Source organism: Anabrus simplex, chromosome 12 (genome assembly GCF_040414725.1).
Source record: "Anabrus simplex isolate iqAnaSimp1 chromosome 12, ASM4041472v1, whole genome shotgun sequence".
In the NCBI taxonomy this organism is placed as follows: domain Eukaryota; kingdom Metazoa; phylum Arthropoda; class Insecta; order Orthoptera; family Tettigoniidae; genus Anabrus; species Anabrus simplex.
This window is the reverse complement of record NC_090276.1, coordinates 74,177,995-74,191,924: the sequence shown is the minus strand read 5'-3', so window position 1 is coordinate 74,191,924 and position 13,930 is coordinate 74,177,995. Positions and strand designations below refer to the sequence as shown.

The following is a 13,930-nucleotide window of genomic DNA, read 5'->3' as shown; positions in this document are numbered from 1 at the left end:
TTTCTGATAGTTAACTCGTATATCAACTCCTCTTTGCGCAAATAGTTAAGGAGGAGAACATCGCGAGGGCCGGGCATGATGACAGAACAATTTTGAAAAACTCAAAAATTCCAGCAACTGAGAAAATTGTTAGAGTTCGAATCAAAGCAAAGTTTAGCCGTCAAAAGGGGCTAAATTGAGACCCATTCAACCACGCTCTGCTACCACTTGTTACGGAGATATCCGTGGTAGGTAGAGGCGTAAGAAGGTGCGGGCGTGAATGGGTTTCAAACTACGGAATCAAAGTTAATGTAAAAGTAATTTAAAATTTAACTAGGTTATATTTTCTTTTCAAAAACAAAGCAATAACAGACATGGCAGGTACAATGTAGCAAAACAAGGGGAGATACAATATTTACAGGTTTTGGGCTTCACGCCCTGACTTCTGCGATCAGCTCAGTTTTACCACAAACACAAGTTTTAACAGAGGGGCAGAAAACCCCATTCATCCCTAGGAGCCCCTGGCTCCGAATTACACAGAAAAGCCTCCACGAGGCATATGACACTCCATTTTCAAAAGAGCGATCCGCTCTTAAAATTTAAGCCTCTCAAAGGCCACACCAAACTCTACCTTCAAGCTGTCCTCTAAGGACGTATTCACAGGGGTAAAATACCCAACCTACAGAGGTCTATTACATGAAAAGAAGGTTGATTATATGACCTCTAAAATAACAATTTGAGAGGAGGCGATCTTGCACTCCTAATACACTTTGTTTTTTTTAAAACCTAATCTGGCTCTGGGCCGCTAACGCAAGGGCTAATCCCATACTACAGAGGTGACTTAGAGAAGAACACTTTACATTACATAAACGAAGAATAGTTTGAGAAAATAAGTTCACCTCAAAACAACTGTGAGTGGGAGCTCGAGAGGGTTAGCACTCTCTATCCCAATATGTAGCTTTACAAGAAAAAGATGAAAAGAGTAATTACATTTTAGGAAAAAGGTTACATGATGGAACTGCTTCGAACCCGCCGCGAGTGTTAAACTGCCGACCTAGCAAGAAAAGAAGTTATTAATAGGCCATTACCTGGTGTTGAACGGCTGAAGAAGAAAGAGGCGCTTCCCGCCTCCTGCTATGTACTTAATACACTGAAAGATGGAACAGAAGTGGCCCGGAGACCCCAAAATCAGCAGTTTATATCCTCTCGCGGAAGATTCTAGGCGTTAGGGGAAAGAAAACACCCTCCCACAAAATCTTTATTGGTTCGGGAAAAGAAACCCCTACATAGAGGAAAAAGAAACACATTATTGGTGGAAAATTAATTAAAGAAATTCGGGATTGGCTAGATCCAAACTAAGGGGAAAAAGAGGGGTATACAGCCAACTTAAACAATGACAGAAGGAAATTTAACAAAGAACAAACTCTTGAAATAAAAATTTCTCCAACAAAATAGTTCTTTGACTCCGCACTAGGTCGCACTATTGTTGATCTTCAGTAGTGTCCTCTAGAAGAGAAAGTTCACACTTCTTACTTCAAGCGAAACAACAACACATCAAAAGTGACACAGTTCAAAAACTCAAAATTTTCCACGTGGTGACATCTTCTGAGAAAGTAGAGAATTAATAGAATAGATAAAGTTCAACCTTCCTCCAGAAGAGGAGTTTCAACTGGCGCAACTTTTAAATAAACGGTGTAGAGGTGTACCGCCCGGTACAATTATTATTATTATTATTATTATTGTAATCATCAAACGGCGGCTACTGCTCAATAGCCCAGTCACATGCGCCTCAGTGCACGAAATGGTTAGACAGTGCTGTTGTAAAGCATAAACAAATGAACATATTTTAATAAAACTGATTCAGATTAATAATAGAATCTGAAAGTATTTACCGTGTCCCGTATCGACACTAACCACTGCAGTTAGCGACACACACCGTGAGGAACATAATTATTCATACAGCCTGATACCGGCACGAAATTACTAATTGCCTTACGTATTACACAGTTCAGATGACTAAAATATAAACGGACATGTTTCATCACAAAACATGGTAAACGACAAAACGTGAATTTACAGAAAAGGTTTGTAAATAATGACGAAATACGTAATTAGTCTGGCTTAACCCAATGACATAAGTATGCATACACCTGGTTTTACTTCAACTGTACAGGCAATGGATACATCCCCATCCCTATTCAGCGCCCAGTGGTTTTAAAAACAAGACTTCGGTGAGCAATGCACAGCACCGGAACAGAGTACAACCTGGTATTGTTATCCGAAAGGTGCGAAAGACCAAAGAAACTACGGTTGCTGATAGATCATGAAACGGCTTCATAATCAAAATGAGTCATATTCTGAAATCGCAGATGTAGTATATACAGGCCGTGGTAAAGTCTAAAGTGTCATACGGCTATTTAAAACAAACAGAACCCTTATAAGCAGTGAAAGATCAGGCCGACCATACAACCTGACGACTTCAGGTTTGGGAGAACTCTGGAATTATGGGTAGATTTGGTTACCCAAATATACTGAGGGAAAATTCGCAGAAGAATGCCGACAAACTGGGCATTAGGGACAATTTCTATCTCCAGCAAATAATGATCCCAAACATACTGCGGAAATTGTCCGTCTCTGGCTGCTCTATCATACACCACACACCCTGAAAACCCCAGCTCAGTCCCCAGACCTCAGTCCTATCGAGTATTTGTGGAACCAAATACAGTAGAGACAATACGCGACACTGAGCGAGAGATCGAGGGACAGCTATTGGAACTCACTCTAGCGGATAGACCTGAACAGTACTGATTCTCTCATAAGAGCACGTGTATTTTTGTGTGAAGTTTTTGGTGTTATTTATGCGTTTTCAGTGAGTTGACATAATTGAATAGTAGCGTGTGTCATTCCTTGATATCTCCTCTCAACATGAGGTGAAAGGTATGAGCAGTGTTTGGCTGCAGTAATTACGAAGTAGAGAAAAATGCGCGATCGTTCTTCAGCTTCCCTCGTGACAAGAACATGTTAAGTAATATTGTGTTTGCATATATTTTCTTCCAGTGACAGAGATTTTTATAGTACTTCATAATCTTCTGACCTGATCGACCCATATTTTAACTGGCATTAAATGTAATACGCATATTTTATTGTATAGTGCAGCAGTTAACCTTCAATACCGATGTGTTGTTGTAGGTGTGATCTGTGGGTTTTGAAATGTCACAGAAGTGATTTGGATAAGGTGTACAAGAAACAAGGGACGTTACGCTTATATAAGAATTATAAGATCTGTTCAGATCATTTCCAGGCCAACGACTTTAAAAATCCTCGACTATACAGCCAAGGGTATATTACATTTTTACTCTAATTGTACGCAAATATTCCTCAAAGCATCACTATCGATAACATTTTCATACTTTTCTTTCTTTAATCCCTCTTCTCAGATTAAAGAAGGAATTTTATAGATTTTCTTTCTGTTAGTAGGCTTCATGTTAAGAGGAAAATTGTCCAGCTTTTAAATGTTAATTCATTGCATCATGTGTGTAATGAATGTGCCAATATTTTTATTGACAAGTGTCTTAATGTGATCATACAATGTTTTTTAAATGAGTAAAAAGACAAATCCAACCGTAAAAGTTCAGGCAGGAATGCTAAAGCTAAAAAAGTAATGCATAAATGAAAGATCAAGCCATTTCACAGCAGCCCATTTCATATCTTGTTTATGTGTTTAATTTCAGTCTTTGAATAATAACCTTTTAAATAATTATTCATTTATCCAGAATTGCTTTAGCAACTTCGAAGTTAATATCTCAATACCACTTTCTTTCTAAACGTAATTCATTTATCCATTTCCGTACATACATTTCCATTGATATTTGAATTTAGCGCGATTTGTTCAGGTGAAGTCACTAGGAGCGCCACCGTCGAATTGTCTCCCATTTTAGCAAGGCGAAATCCGTAAGTGTCGCGTATTGTCTCCACTCTATTTGGTGGAACGAGCTATTTGAACGAGCTGGGGACAAGAGTAAGCAACTGCTGCTACAGGAATGAAACACAATTCGGCCGAAATAGCAAAAAATTGGTATATTCCATTCCAAGAAGGCTTACACAAGTGATCCATACCGAAGGAATGCATACTGAGTATTCAGAAACGATTTGGTGGAAGTGTCACTTACAGAAACAACATGCAGTACGTTTGTTCCTGTATGAGTACCTACGTCCTACGTAAAAATGATATTCCAGTTAGTTGTATTTTTTAAAGTAATTTTGTGTTGATTTTCTTATGTAGGCTTATATGATTAAGTCGAGATGTTAATAAACATGTGTTCATTACTTAATTACGTTCTCTTGTGTAATTATTTCTGATAAAATGCTTTTTCCTAAAACAAATCATCTATATGAATACTTATGTCCCTCACTGTATATGACCACTTTCCGGGAGAACTTTTTTTACAATGTGCTTTACGTCGCATCGACATAGATAGGTCTTATGGCGACGATGGGATAGGAAAGACCTAGGAGTGGTATGGTACAACCCCCAGGATTTTCCTGGTGTGAAAAATGAGAAACCACGGAAAACTAGGGCTGTCAACAGTAGGATTCGAACCCACCATCTCGAGAATGCAAGCTGACTGCTCAGCTATTTGCTCGGTTCCGAGAAAACTACGATACCCGTGAAGAAATCTAATTCAGACTATTGTCTATATTTTCCCAACGCAAAATTTAACTGGCCCAGAAAACAGAAAAGGTCCTCACTTACTGCAAACTTCAATGCACGATCTTTTCACATTTAAATTTACTGGTTCAGGTTTTATATTCTAACATTATATGAAATAGTTTATATGAAAAGTAACCACGCCGTTGAAATCAGCAGTGATTCCTGAAGCTTGTAGTATATAATTTGTTCTGGAGATAAAATCAAGAGCTCGGGAGAGAACAAACTGCCTCGCGCCAGTTACGAGATAACCTTGATAAGAGAGCGCTACTTCAATAGCTTAGTGCATACACGCACTATCAGAAAACTTCTGTTAAGGCCATTTCCCGTGATGTCGACGTTAACAAAACACCAGACAGACAAGAAACAATTGAACCGAACTTATATTCGAGTTTTGTATACCGGTAGTTCATTCGTGATAAATACTAAGTGGGAGGCAAAAGTATAATTTTATTTATATCGATGATGATGATGATGATGATGATAGCCCGCCCGAAGGCCACGATCCTTTAAGGCGTCAAGTCCAACACCGTGGTTAGCCGGTTCGAACTCCGTTGGTCGAAAAAATGTTCACCATCAGAATGTTGGCCGGCATGGTAAGAGAGGTGGTTCTAGATTGCGTGCCAAACCTCTCCGCAGCGTTCATAAGGGGACGCTGTTGATGGGGGTGATTCTCCTGTCGGATGGAGACGCAAAGCCTTGAGCAGACCCTCTTAGTGCTGAGTGCCGGCACTGTGTTTCACCCTCTTCCGTCCTACTACCATATATCACATTTCACTCCTCATATGAGGAAGGGCATCCGGATACAAAAACTCGCTATAAGGATTCATCTCGCTCAAGCGCGAATTCGTAAAGAAACAGAACATGGGTGGCTTAAACGCCAAGGACTGTGCCGGACTTCGATTCCTTAACCTTGAACTGGGGAAAGCAGATTCATTACGCCGTAACAGTAATTAAAGAGATCGTGGATGCTCAATCATGGAACTGTATTGCTGGGTTTATAATTTCAACTACAATTACAAATAACATTCATTACAAGTTCCAACCACACTCGACTGTATAAAGTATGCTTTTACCTGGCATTGTGAAGATTCCGTTGTTTGCTGCTTACAAGAACTGAAGTGTATGGTATTCCAGCTCGGTCTACACCAAAGAGAATAAGCTCTACACTACGAGAATCACATCAAACAGCTGGTGCGTGGTCTCGTTATTATGTAAGACGCAGTCTCGCCAATTTTCGAATACAAAACTCCCCTCGCCTGTTTTCCTTACTGCTGAAATCAACGCACTCTATGCAGACGACTTTCTGAGCTACGAATAGCAGTTTATTTTCAGGGACTGGATTATGAGAGAACTATACTATTTTACTATAGGCTACTATTTTAGAAAGGACAATACAGATTGTAACTTTTCGATCAGAATTAGAAAAGATTACTAAGTGCTATGTGAATGACAATAATATGGCCTCGTCTGTGGTGTAGTGGTTAGTGTGATTAGCTGCCATCCCCGGAGGCCCGGGTTCGATTCCCGGCTCTGCCACGAAATTTGAAAAGTGGTCCGAGGGCTGGAACGGGGTCTACTCAGCCTCGGGAGGTCAACTGAGCAGAGGTGGTTTCGATTCCCACGTCAGCCATCCTGGAAGTGGTTTTCGGTGGTTTCCCTCTTCTCCTCCAGGCAAATGCTGGGATGGTATCTAACTTCCCATCCCTCAGCAAGGCAGGTGAGGCCGCGTGAGCGAGGTACTAGTCATTCTCCCCAGTTGTATCCCCGATCCAATGTCTCACGCTCCAGGACACTGCCCTTGAGGCGGTAGAGACGGAAAAACCGATCCTGGAGGGTAAGCAGATTAAAAAAGAAAGAATATGGCCTCGGCTAATGTGTGAATCCATTTTGATATGACGGCATCCAGGCTCCCTTGGCGTCAATTTCAACGTTCAATTTTACTCAACGAGATGGTAGCGTAAATCAGATTTCTCTTGACCGATCTATCGCTGATAGTCTAAGGCTGGAGGATTTATTTTTCACTTTATCGGTAAAAGGTATTGAACAAAAAATTCTAAATGCTATGACGAGCAGTATTCCTATGAAACCAATCTTAAAGATAATACGTCGAGTTTTATGTATAAGGTCCCCCTCTGAAGTCTCATAATTTCAGATGACCATCAGCCAAAGATACAACCTGCACTGTTGCTAGATAACATTGTCTGGCCACCATCCATTCCTTACTTCACCGCCTGCACTGTTGCTATTAATAGGTAACATTGTCTGGCCATCCATCCATACCTTACATCACAGCCTGCACGGTTGCTAGGTAACATTGTCTGGCCACCATCCATACCTTACATCACCGCCTGCACGGTTGCTAGGTAACATTGCCTGGCCACCATCCATACCTTACATCACAGCCTGCACGGTTGCTAGGTAACATTGTCTGGCCACCATCCATACCTTACATCACGGCCTGCATGGTTGCTAGGTAACATTGTCTGGACACCATCCATACCTTACATCACAGCCTGCACAGTTGCTAGGTAACATTGTCTGGTCACCATCCATACCTTACATCACAGCCTGCACGGTTGCTAGGTAACATTGTCTGGCCACCATCCATACCTTACATCAGAGCCTGCACGGAGGTAACACGTCCATCACAGTAACTTCCGTAACGTAAATATCAGATAGCCCCCAGTCATAAAACACGCTTTTATGTTAAAAGTACAGACGGAAAGAGAGACGATTTTATATATACAAATAGATTTTACAAGTTTGCCATATCATTCTTGCCAATTTCGTAAATCATTTGTCGTACAATAAATCAGTGTGGGTTAATATTGCGAGATACAGAGAAGCATGTACGTTTTTCAGACAAATTCAGTAGAAAGCGCACAACACAATTAGTAATATATTATTAAAGTAGACACATTTCTGATTTGTAATTAGTGGAATGTTATACCACATTTATTTTGTAACAAAAATTAGTATTGGTCACTGATTACCAGTGTCTTTTCTCAAGTCAATTAGAGAAAGACAGTAAAAAAAGCAAAAGCACCTATCCTATCCGACCCTCGTTCTCTTGCGATATCGATTGTATGCGAGGCCAATAGTGTGTTTCATTCTCATGCCTTACGTGGTACGTATGTTTCTCTCATATGTAGACTACCCTTACTCTTCTAAGAGTTGAACATCTTTCTTTTCCTCTTCTGAGTAGAGTTATGAAGGTATGTTTATCCAATTTGAACCTTCTCCTAAGGCAATTATCACTATTGCTATCACCAACACCGAAAAGGCGTAAATGACTTTGATTTAGCTGTTGATGGATGTAGAATGTCTATTTTCATTTAACAGTAATTTACTATTCAATAGTACTTAAACAGCTTCAGCTGGACAATTATACACAGCAACCAACCAATGTAGTACGCTAAGAATCCGTGTAAATACGAGGGAGGATCAACTATAAATGGGATTTTATTTTTTATTTAAATTCATTTATTGAAAAGCACAAGGCAATTACAATTTATTTTTCCACATAGTTTCCTGCTTTGGAAATGCAGCTTTTTTGATGCCCTCACTGTAAAAAGAACATGGTCATGTCACCAGCCAGTCTTCCACACTCTCGTCATCTTCAAATCGCTCCCCTCCTAAAGCTTCTTTAAGCGGCCCGAACAAATGGAAATCACAGGGCGGTAAGTCCGGGCTGTAAGGAGGATGATCAAGTGTAGTCCAGTGCATTTCCTGTAGCTTGGAGACAGAGCTGCAGTATGGGGCCGCGATATGCAACTCTCGCCTTGCTCAACAGCTCACAGTAGTAAGCAGCATTGATTGTGTGCCGCCCATGCACGTCGAATGTTTTCGCCTGTAATGCTGGTGCGAGGACGGCGATTGAGTTGCTGGTTTTCCACACGTTCTCGTCCTTCCTTGAACTTTTTTTAAAAAATTTTTTAGCCAGGAAAACACACACATCATTGACAATGTTTGATCACCGAACTCTGCAGTCAATTTCTGGAAAATTTTTGCCGCTGTAATAACTCGTTCACGAGCAAGAAATGTTATAAATATGCATTTCGCAGTGGACGGGTGCACCTGTTGCTCCGATGAAAAGGCGGGAAAGCACGGCGGACGATCCGCATACTGAACTCTTTGGACCGACCACCTTAGTTCGTCTCCATCTTCCGACAGAAGAAGCAGTGCATCGCCTCATCGCCAGTGGAGCGCACATCTACCGACGTCATCATCGAGTGGAACTCTCTCGCTCTCCTCCTCGACCTTTCCTCAGATGTCCTTCCGTCGCTACAAGTCATCGCACCCGACCAGCTCATCTTCCCTATCAACCTCGTCACTACGTACGCCCATCACTTCCCGCAACACTTCCTTTCTTCCACCCTCCTCCACATACAGATCTCTATCGACTCCTCACAACTTTCCTAAGTCACATCGCTGCAGCCCTACAACTCCTCAACCCATTTTTCCCCCCTGGCACTCCCGTTTAACACTTCACTCCTTCTACATACCCACTGTATCTCGCATCTCCCTAGCCAAGAGACCCCGTCATTCCTCGTCCATGACTTTGTAACATCGTTTTCCCATCTTTCTCCTTCATCACAACTCACTCTCACTACACAACTCCCGGCCCGAGAGAGTGCGTCACGCTTTGAGGGGCCCGCCCCGTCCTTTGGGCGGGGAATAAAAAAAAAAAAAGGCGGGAAATATCTAACAGCTCGCTCTCCCCACTCGGCCCCGTCTAAGCATAGCAGAAACACGGGGCCAGTCCTACCAACTGTTGATGTTCAGGAACAAAAATCCCATTTATATTTGATGGACCTTCGTATTATTTCTAGCAGTTTAACATTCTCCTGAAATTTCCTGCCAAGGCTCTCATCTAGGGAGCGTGGATTGGAAGCCACAGGCGTTCTAGCTGAGTCTGGCATCCTTCCTCCCTTGGCCTAGCAAATCTTTCCTCTTCATGCCGATACCGTCATCCAACACATTACCCTGGCTCAGAGTTCAGGGTTTGATTCCCGGATCGGTTGTGAGAGAGTATAATGTTAAGCGATTAATTCCCTTGCCTCAAAGACTGGGACTGCAACTGTCACACCACCTAGTAGCGGCGATTGAAAATTAGAAGTGTGGGGGAGGGGGGGATGTACATGAAAACTGAAAAGGAAGAGAAAAGCCACAAAATTGTATTTTTGATGCTCTCTCAGCGAATTTCGACAGAGAGGTAAAGGTTGACAGTTCACCACTTTAAGTGGAACAATATTACACATGTATTGCAATTAAATAGAAGTACGCCGTGATTAGTAAATACGCTAAGAAACTGCCAGACTGACGAGTGTCCATGATCTTGGCCAAAAAAATCTACCGCTGCTACCCTCTCTCTAGGCACATGCAAAGTCTGTGGCGCTATACAAATCGGTTAGCCGCGACGAACGGCATTATTCCCAATAATTTTGTTAATTAATGAAAATGAAGGAAGAATTAGCTGATAGACAACACGGCTTATATAAATTGTTTTTTAAATAAGTCCTATATGCTAATTCCTTGTTTCAGCCGGCTAAATGGAATAAAAATGTAATGTATTCTCTACAAAGTAGGAAGGGAAGGGGGGGGGTGATTTGCATTTTACTTCTTCTAAGTTTTACAGTGTCTACCCCCATTTCATTTTTATATCGCCTCTTCTACTGATCCTATGCATTGTTTTTCATCTTAATCGGCTGATGATGACCTGGACTAGGGTCGAAACCGGTACCATTTCTACCTATTATTAAATGGGAATGTAATTCACTACATTTCTTATTCTTTTGTATTGAATAGGTTGAATCTCTTTATCAATTATTTCAGTTTTAACTGTAGCGTCCAGTGTGTCGATAAGGAGCCATGTGTATCTTGTGTCTCACTGAGCCGTGCTATGCACATGATTCTTTCGGTGTGCCATGGCTCACTGTATGTCTCGCTGCAGAAGAAGCTTGGCTCCCTGGCATGTCCCGCTAGTGAGCTGTGAGTGTGCCACTCAGCACTGTCCGCTGGGAGTAAGCTGAATCATGTGCCGTGAGTTCACCATTCCTGTGAATCGATTCTCTTGAACACTTGAATGAATCGATACAATGCTTCAAATCATGCATTCAGTAGCCAACACTACCACTTAGCCATGGAGCTGGACATTATAAACAGTGTGTCTACAAAAGTTTTTAGTTGTCATACAGTAACTGGAAAGCAAAGAATACTTGCGTATGTTGAAGGATGTCAACATAAATGAGTGGTTCTCAACCTTCTTTTGATTCGGCTTTCTGTCTTTTGTAGAGCGTTCCCACAGCAGATTAACAGACAACTTGGGAACAGTGTGGTGGATTCCATTCTGTCTATGTTCTGACATGTCTTGAAGGTGAGACAGGTGTTCATACTCAATATTTTTCATTGTTTTCCTCATCTGTGTTCCTTGCTCGTCATTTGCACAAGTCAGGATACCCATTCTTCAGTTTCCAACTTCTTTTGTGTTCGGTAACTGAAGGGTGGGTCTCAGGTCACTAGTGGCCACAGGATGTCCGTGGTCTGACAGCTCCGCACTCCGACCACCCAACCGAGTAGAGGAGGGGTGGCGACGGCTCTACGCCTCTGTACTCGGGAGACGAAGAGGGGCTGCTTACCACCGTCAGCTGTCCTGAAAATGGTTTTCTGTGGCTTTCCATTTTCCTACACTAAGGCGAATGCCGAGACAGTTCCTAGTACAGGCCATGACCGCCAACCCTCTCACGTTCTCCGATACAAATCTCTTGGCCTGAGAGACGGAGTCATCATCTAGGAGGCCCGCCTCCCGCCTTCAGGGGAGGAATGAAAACATTTAGTAGTAGTAACTTTCCCCAACAGTCACTTCACCAACACCTAAATCACTACGCACTCTCAGTGGTTTAACCATTTAATAGAATTTAGCTTATCTTCTAATGAACCGAGCTCGATAGCTGCAGTCGCTTAAGTGCAGCCAGTATCCAGTATTCGGGAGATAGTAGGTTCGAACCCCACTGTTGGCAGCCCTGAAAATGGTTTTCCGTGGTTTCCCATTTTCACACCAGGCAAATGCTGGGGCTGTACCTTAATTAAGGCCACGGCCACTTCCTACCAACTCCTAGCCCTTTCCTGTCCCATCGTCGCCATAAGACCTATCTGTGTCGGTGCGACGTAAAGCAACTAGCAAAAAAAAAAAAAAAATCTTCTAATGATACCTCCACAGGATTCCTTTCTCCACTCATTTGATTGCTAGCTAAAGCAGTGACTACCATACTGACGTATCAAGTCGCGGAACAATGGAGTCCTCGCGTTGCACATTAAGTATGATACGATTAACAGAGGACGGTTAGATTCAAGATGTGGAACAGCTGAATAGTTTCATGTTGGTGGAAATAGGATCACTCAACATAAGCCGTAGTGTTAAGCCCTTGAAATACTTAAATTGTGTGCGAATTTGTATATGACGATGCTGGATTCAAAATGTTAAACTAGGAGTATTTCTTGCAATATTTTCTTTCCATGGAATTGCTTGTTGTACTCTTGTTGTAGTTGTTGTTGTTGTTGTTGTTGTTAGGTATTATGTTTTAACTTTATTATTACACTACTGTAAGTGACCACTGCCACCGGGATATCTCCCAATTGCGATGTATTTGTTAATAATAACAAATAATAATAATATTTACATTTTTTATTGGGCTCAGATAAGACACCACGAAACGAGTTAAGAGGAAAAAAGGGAGGGATGAAAATTTGAGAGACTTCCATCAGTTGAATACCACCACGAACTGAGCTTTTGTGTAAGAAATTATGAGTTCCTCATTGATACCCTAAATCTTTCATTGTAAGGCATTAACCAATCAACACCCTCTAAAATAAATAAGTTCCAGCTTTTGAGTACATTTCTCTTGTTCCTTTTTGGGAATGATTATAGAGTGAAATTATTTTTTTGCTGTTACTAAGAGGATCGCAATGATTCTGAAGTTCTTCACCACACCTGCTGGGAATTTCTGATTAACCCATTCAAGTCACAATAAATGGTCACATTGTTGAGTGTAGAATCAGATTTAATTTGTCCGCCCATAGTTTGAGCATAGCTGCCACATAAAAACCTGCATAAAATAAAAACTAATGCAGATAATTCACTCAAATTTTGCATTCATGTTATTGAAGGTTATGCCTGACCCATTCTTCATTCCTTGAGTGACTGCTGGCTGTGGTACAAATGTTTCATTTGAAAGAATTTCAAAAAGAGTGCATCCGTGTACTCTAAAAACATCGCAATTTCTGACGGTGGGCAGACTATACATTTTTCGTAAGTATTTCTGAAACACTGGTGTATCCACAAAATGGATATATATTGATTATCATCTTTTTTCTCCAATTTCCAATCACTATGGTTCTTTTATGTCACCGGCTGCGCATGTTTGGAAGAACCTGGTGTGGCAGTTTTACTCTCACTTTCTTCAATATTCTGCTGACTTCAGTAACTTTCTCTGTTGCTATCACTATCCTGGAACTTGGATACATTTTCCAAAACGTCATTATTGCCATAATAATAATGGCGTATGGCCTCCGGAGAGGCCTGGTGCAGGTCTTTTTCTAGTAGACAGCCTATTAGGCAACCTGCTGTCTGTCTAGGATGATTTCTAATGTTGAATACGCCACAAACACCCAGCCCCCGAGCTGTTGGAATTAACCAATTAAGGTTAAAATCCCCGACCCGGTCGGGAATCGAACCCGGGACCCTCTGAACCAAAGTCCAGTACGCTGACCGTTCAGCCAACAAGTCGGACATTATTGCCATAATCACTATCTAAAACAATGTCTACAAGCGCTTTCATTCTCTCGTTGACATTACTGCGAAACTGCTTCTGCTCCATAATGAATACTGAATAAGGATGAAAATAAACTGTTAGTCAACAATCCCTCCCACTGTCACACAGAAATACAGACAGTACATGCCTCTAGTTCCCTACAGTGTGTATTGTTAGAAATTATATTGCAAAGTGAATCTAACATATGAAGATAAGCGAGGCACTGTGTCGTTGTGAGCTGAGCTTGTCATTTGATTCATGCGCCAAAACACCGCGCGTGACCACAGCTTGTCATATGACATGAATGGGATAAGGAGGACGACACTGCCATGTCTTTACAGACTGACAGAAGCTTGAAGAAAGAACACAGGCATAACAAAAATTAAAATATTCTTAAGTTGGCCCCAATTTTAATTCATAAAATAATTAC

At 41.5% G+C, this 13,930-nt stretch overlaps 1 protein-coding gene across 3 annotated transcripts in view; it reads right to left on the bottom strand.

Moving 5' to 3' along the window:
* Window positions 1-5,913, bottom strand: part of LOC136884284 (mitochondrial amidoxime reducing component 2) — a 65,639-nt gene extending 59,726 nt beyond the window's left edge. For all 3 annotated transcript variants that reach the window (XM_067156353.2, XM_067156352.2, XM_067156351.2), the window contains exon 1: window positions 5,764-5,913. In XM_067156353.2, coding sequence (XP_067012454.2) covers window positions 5,764-5,770 — 7 coding nt within the window. In that variant the 5' untranslated portion in view covers window positions 5,771-5,913. The remainder of the gene's footprint in view (window positions 1-5,763) is intronic.
* Between the last annotated feature and the right edge of the window lie 8,017 nt (window positions 5,914-13,930).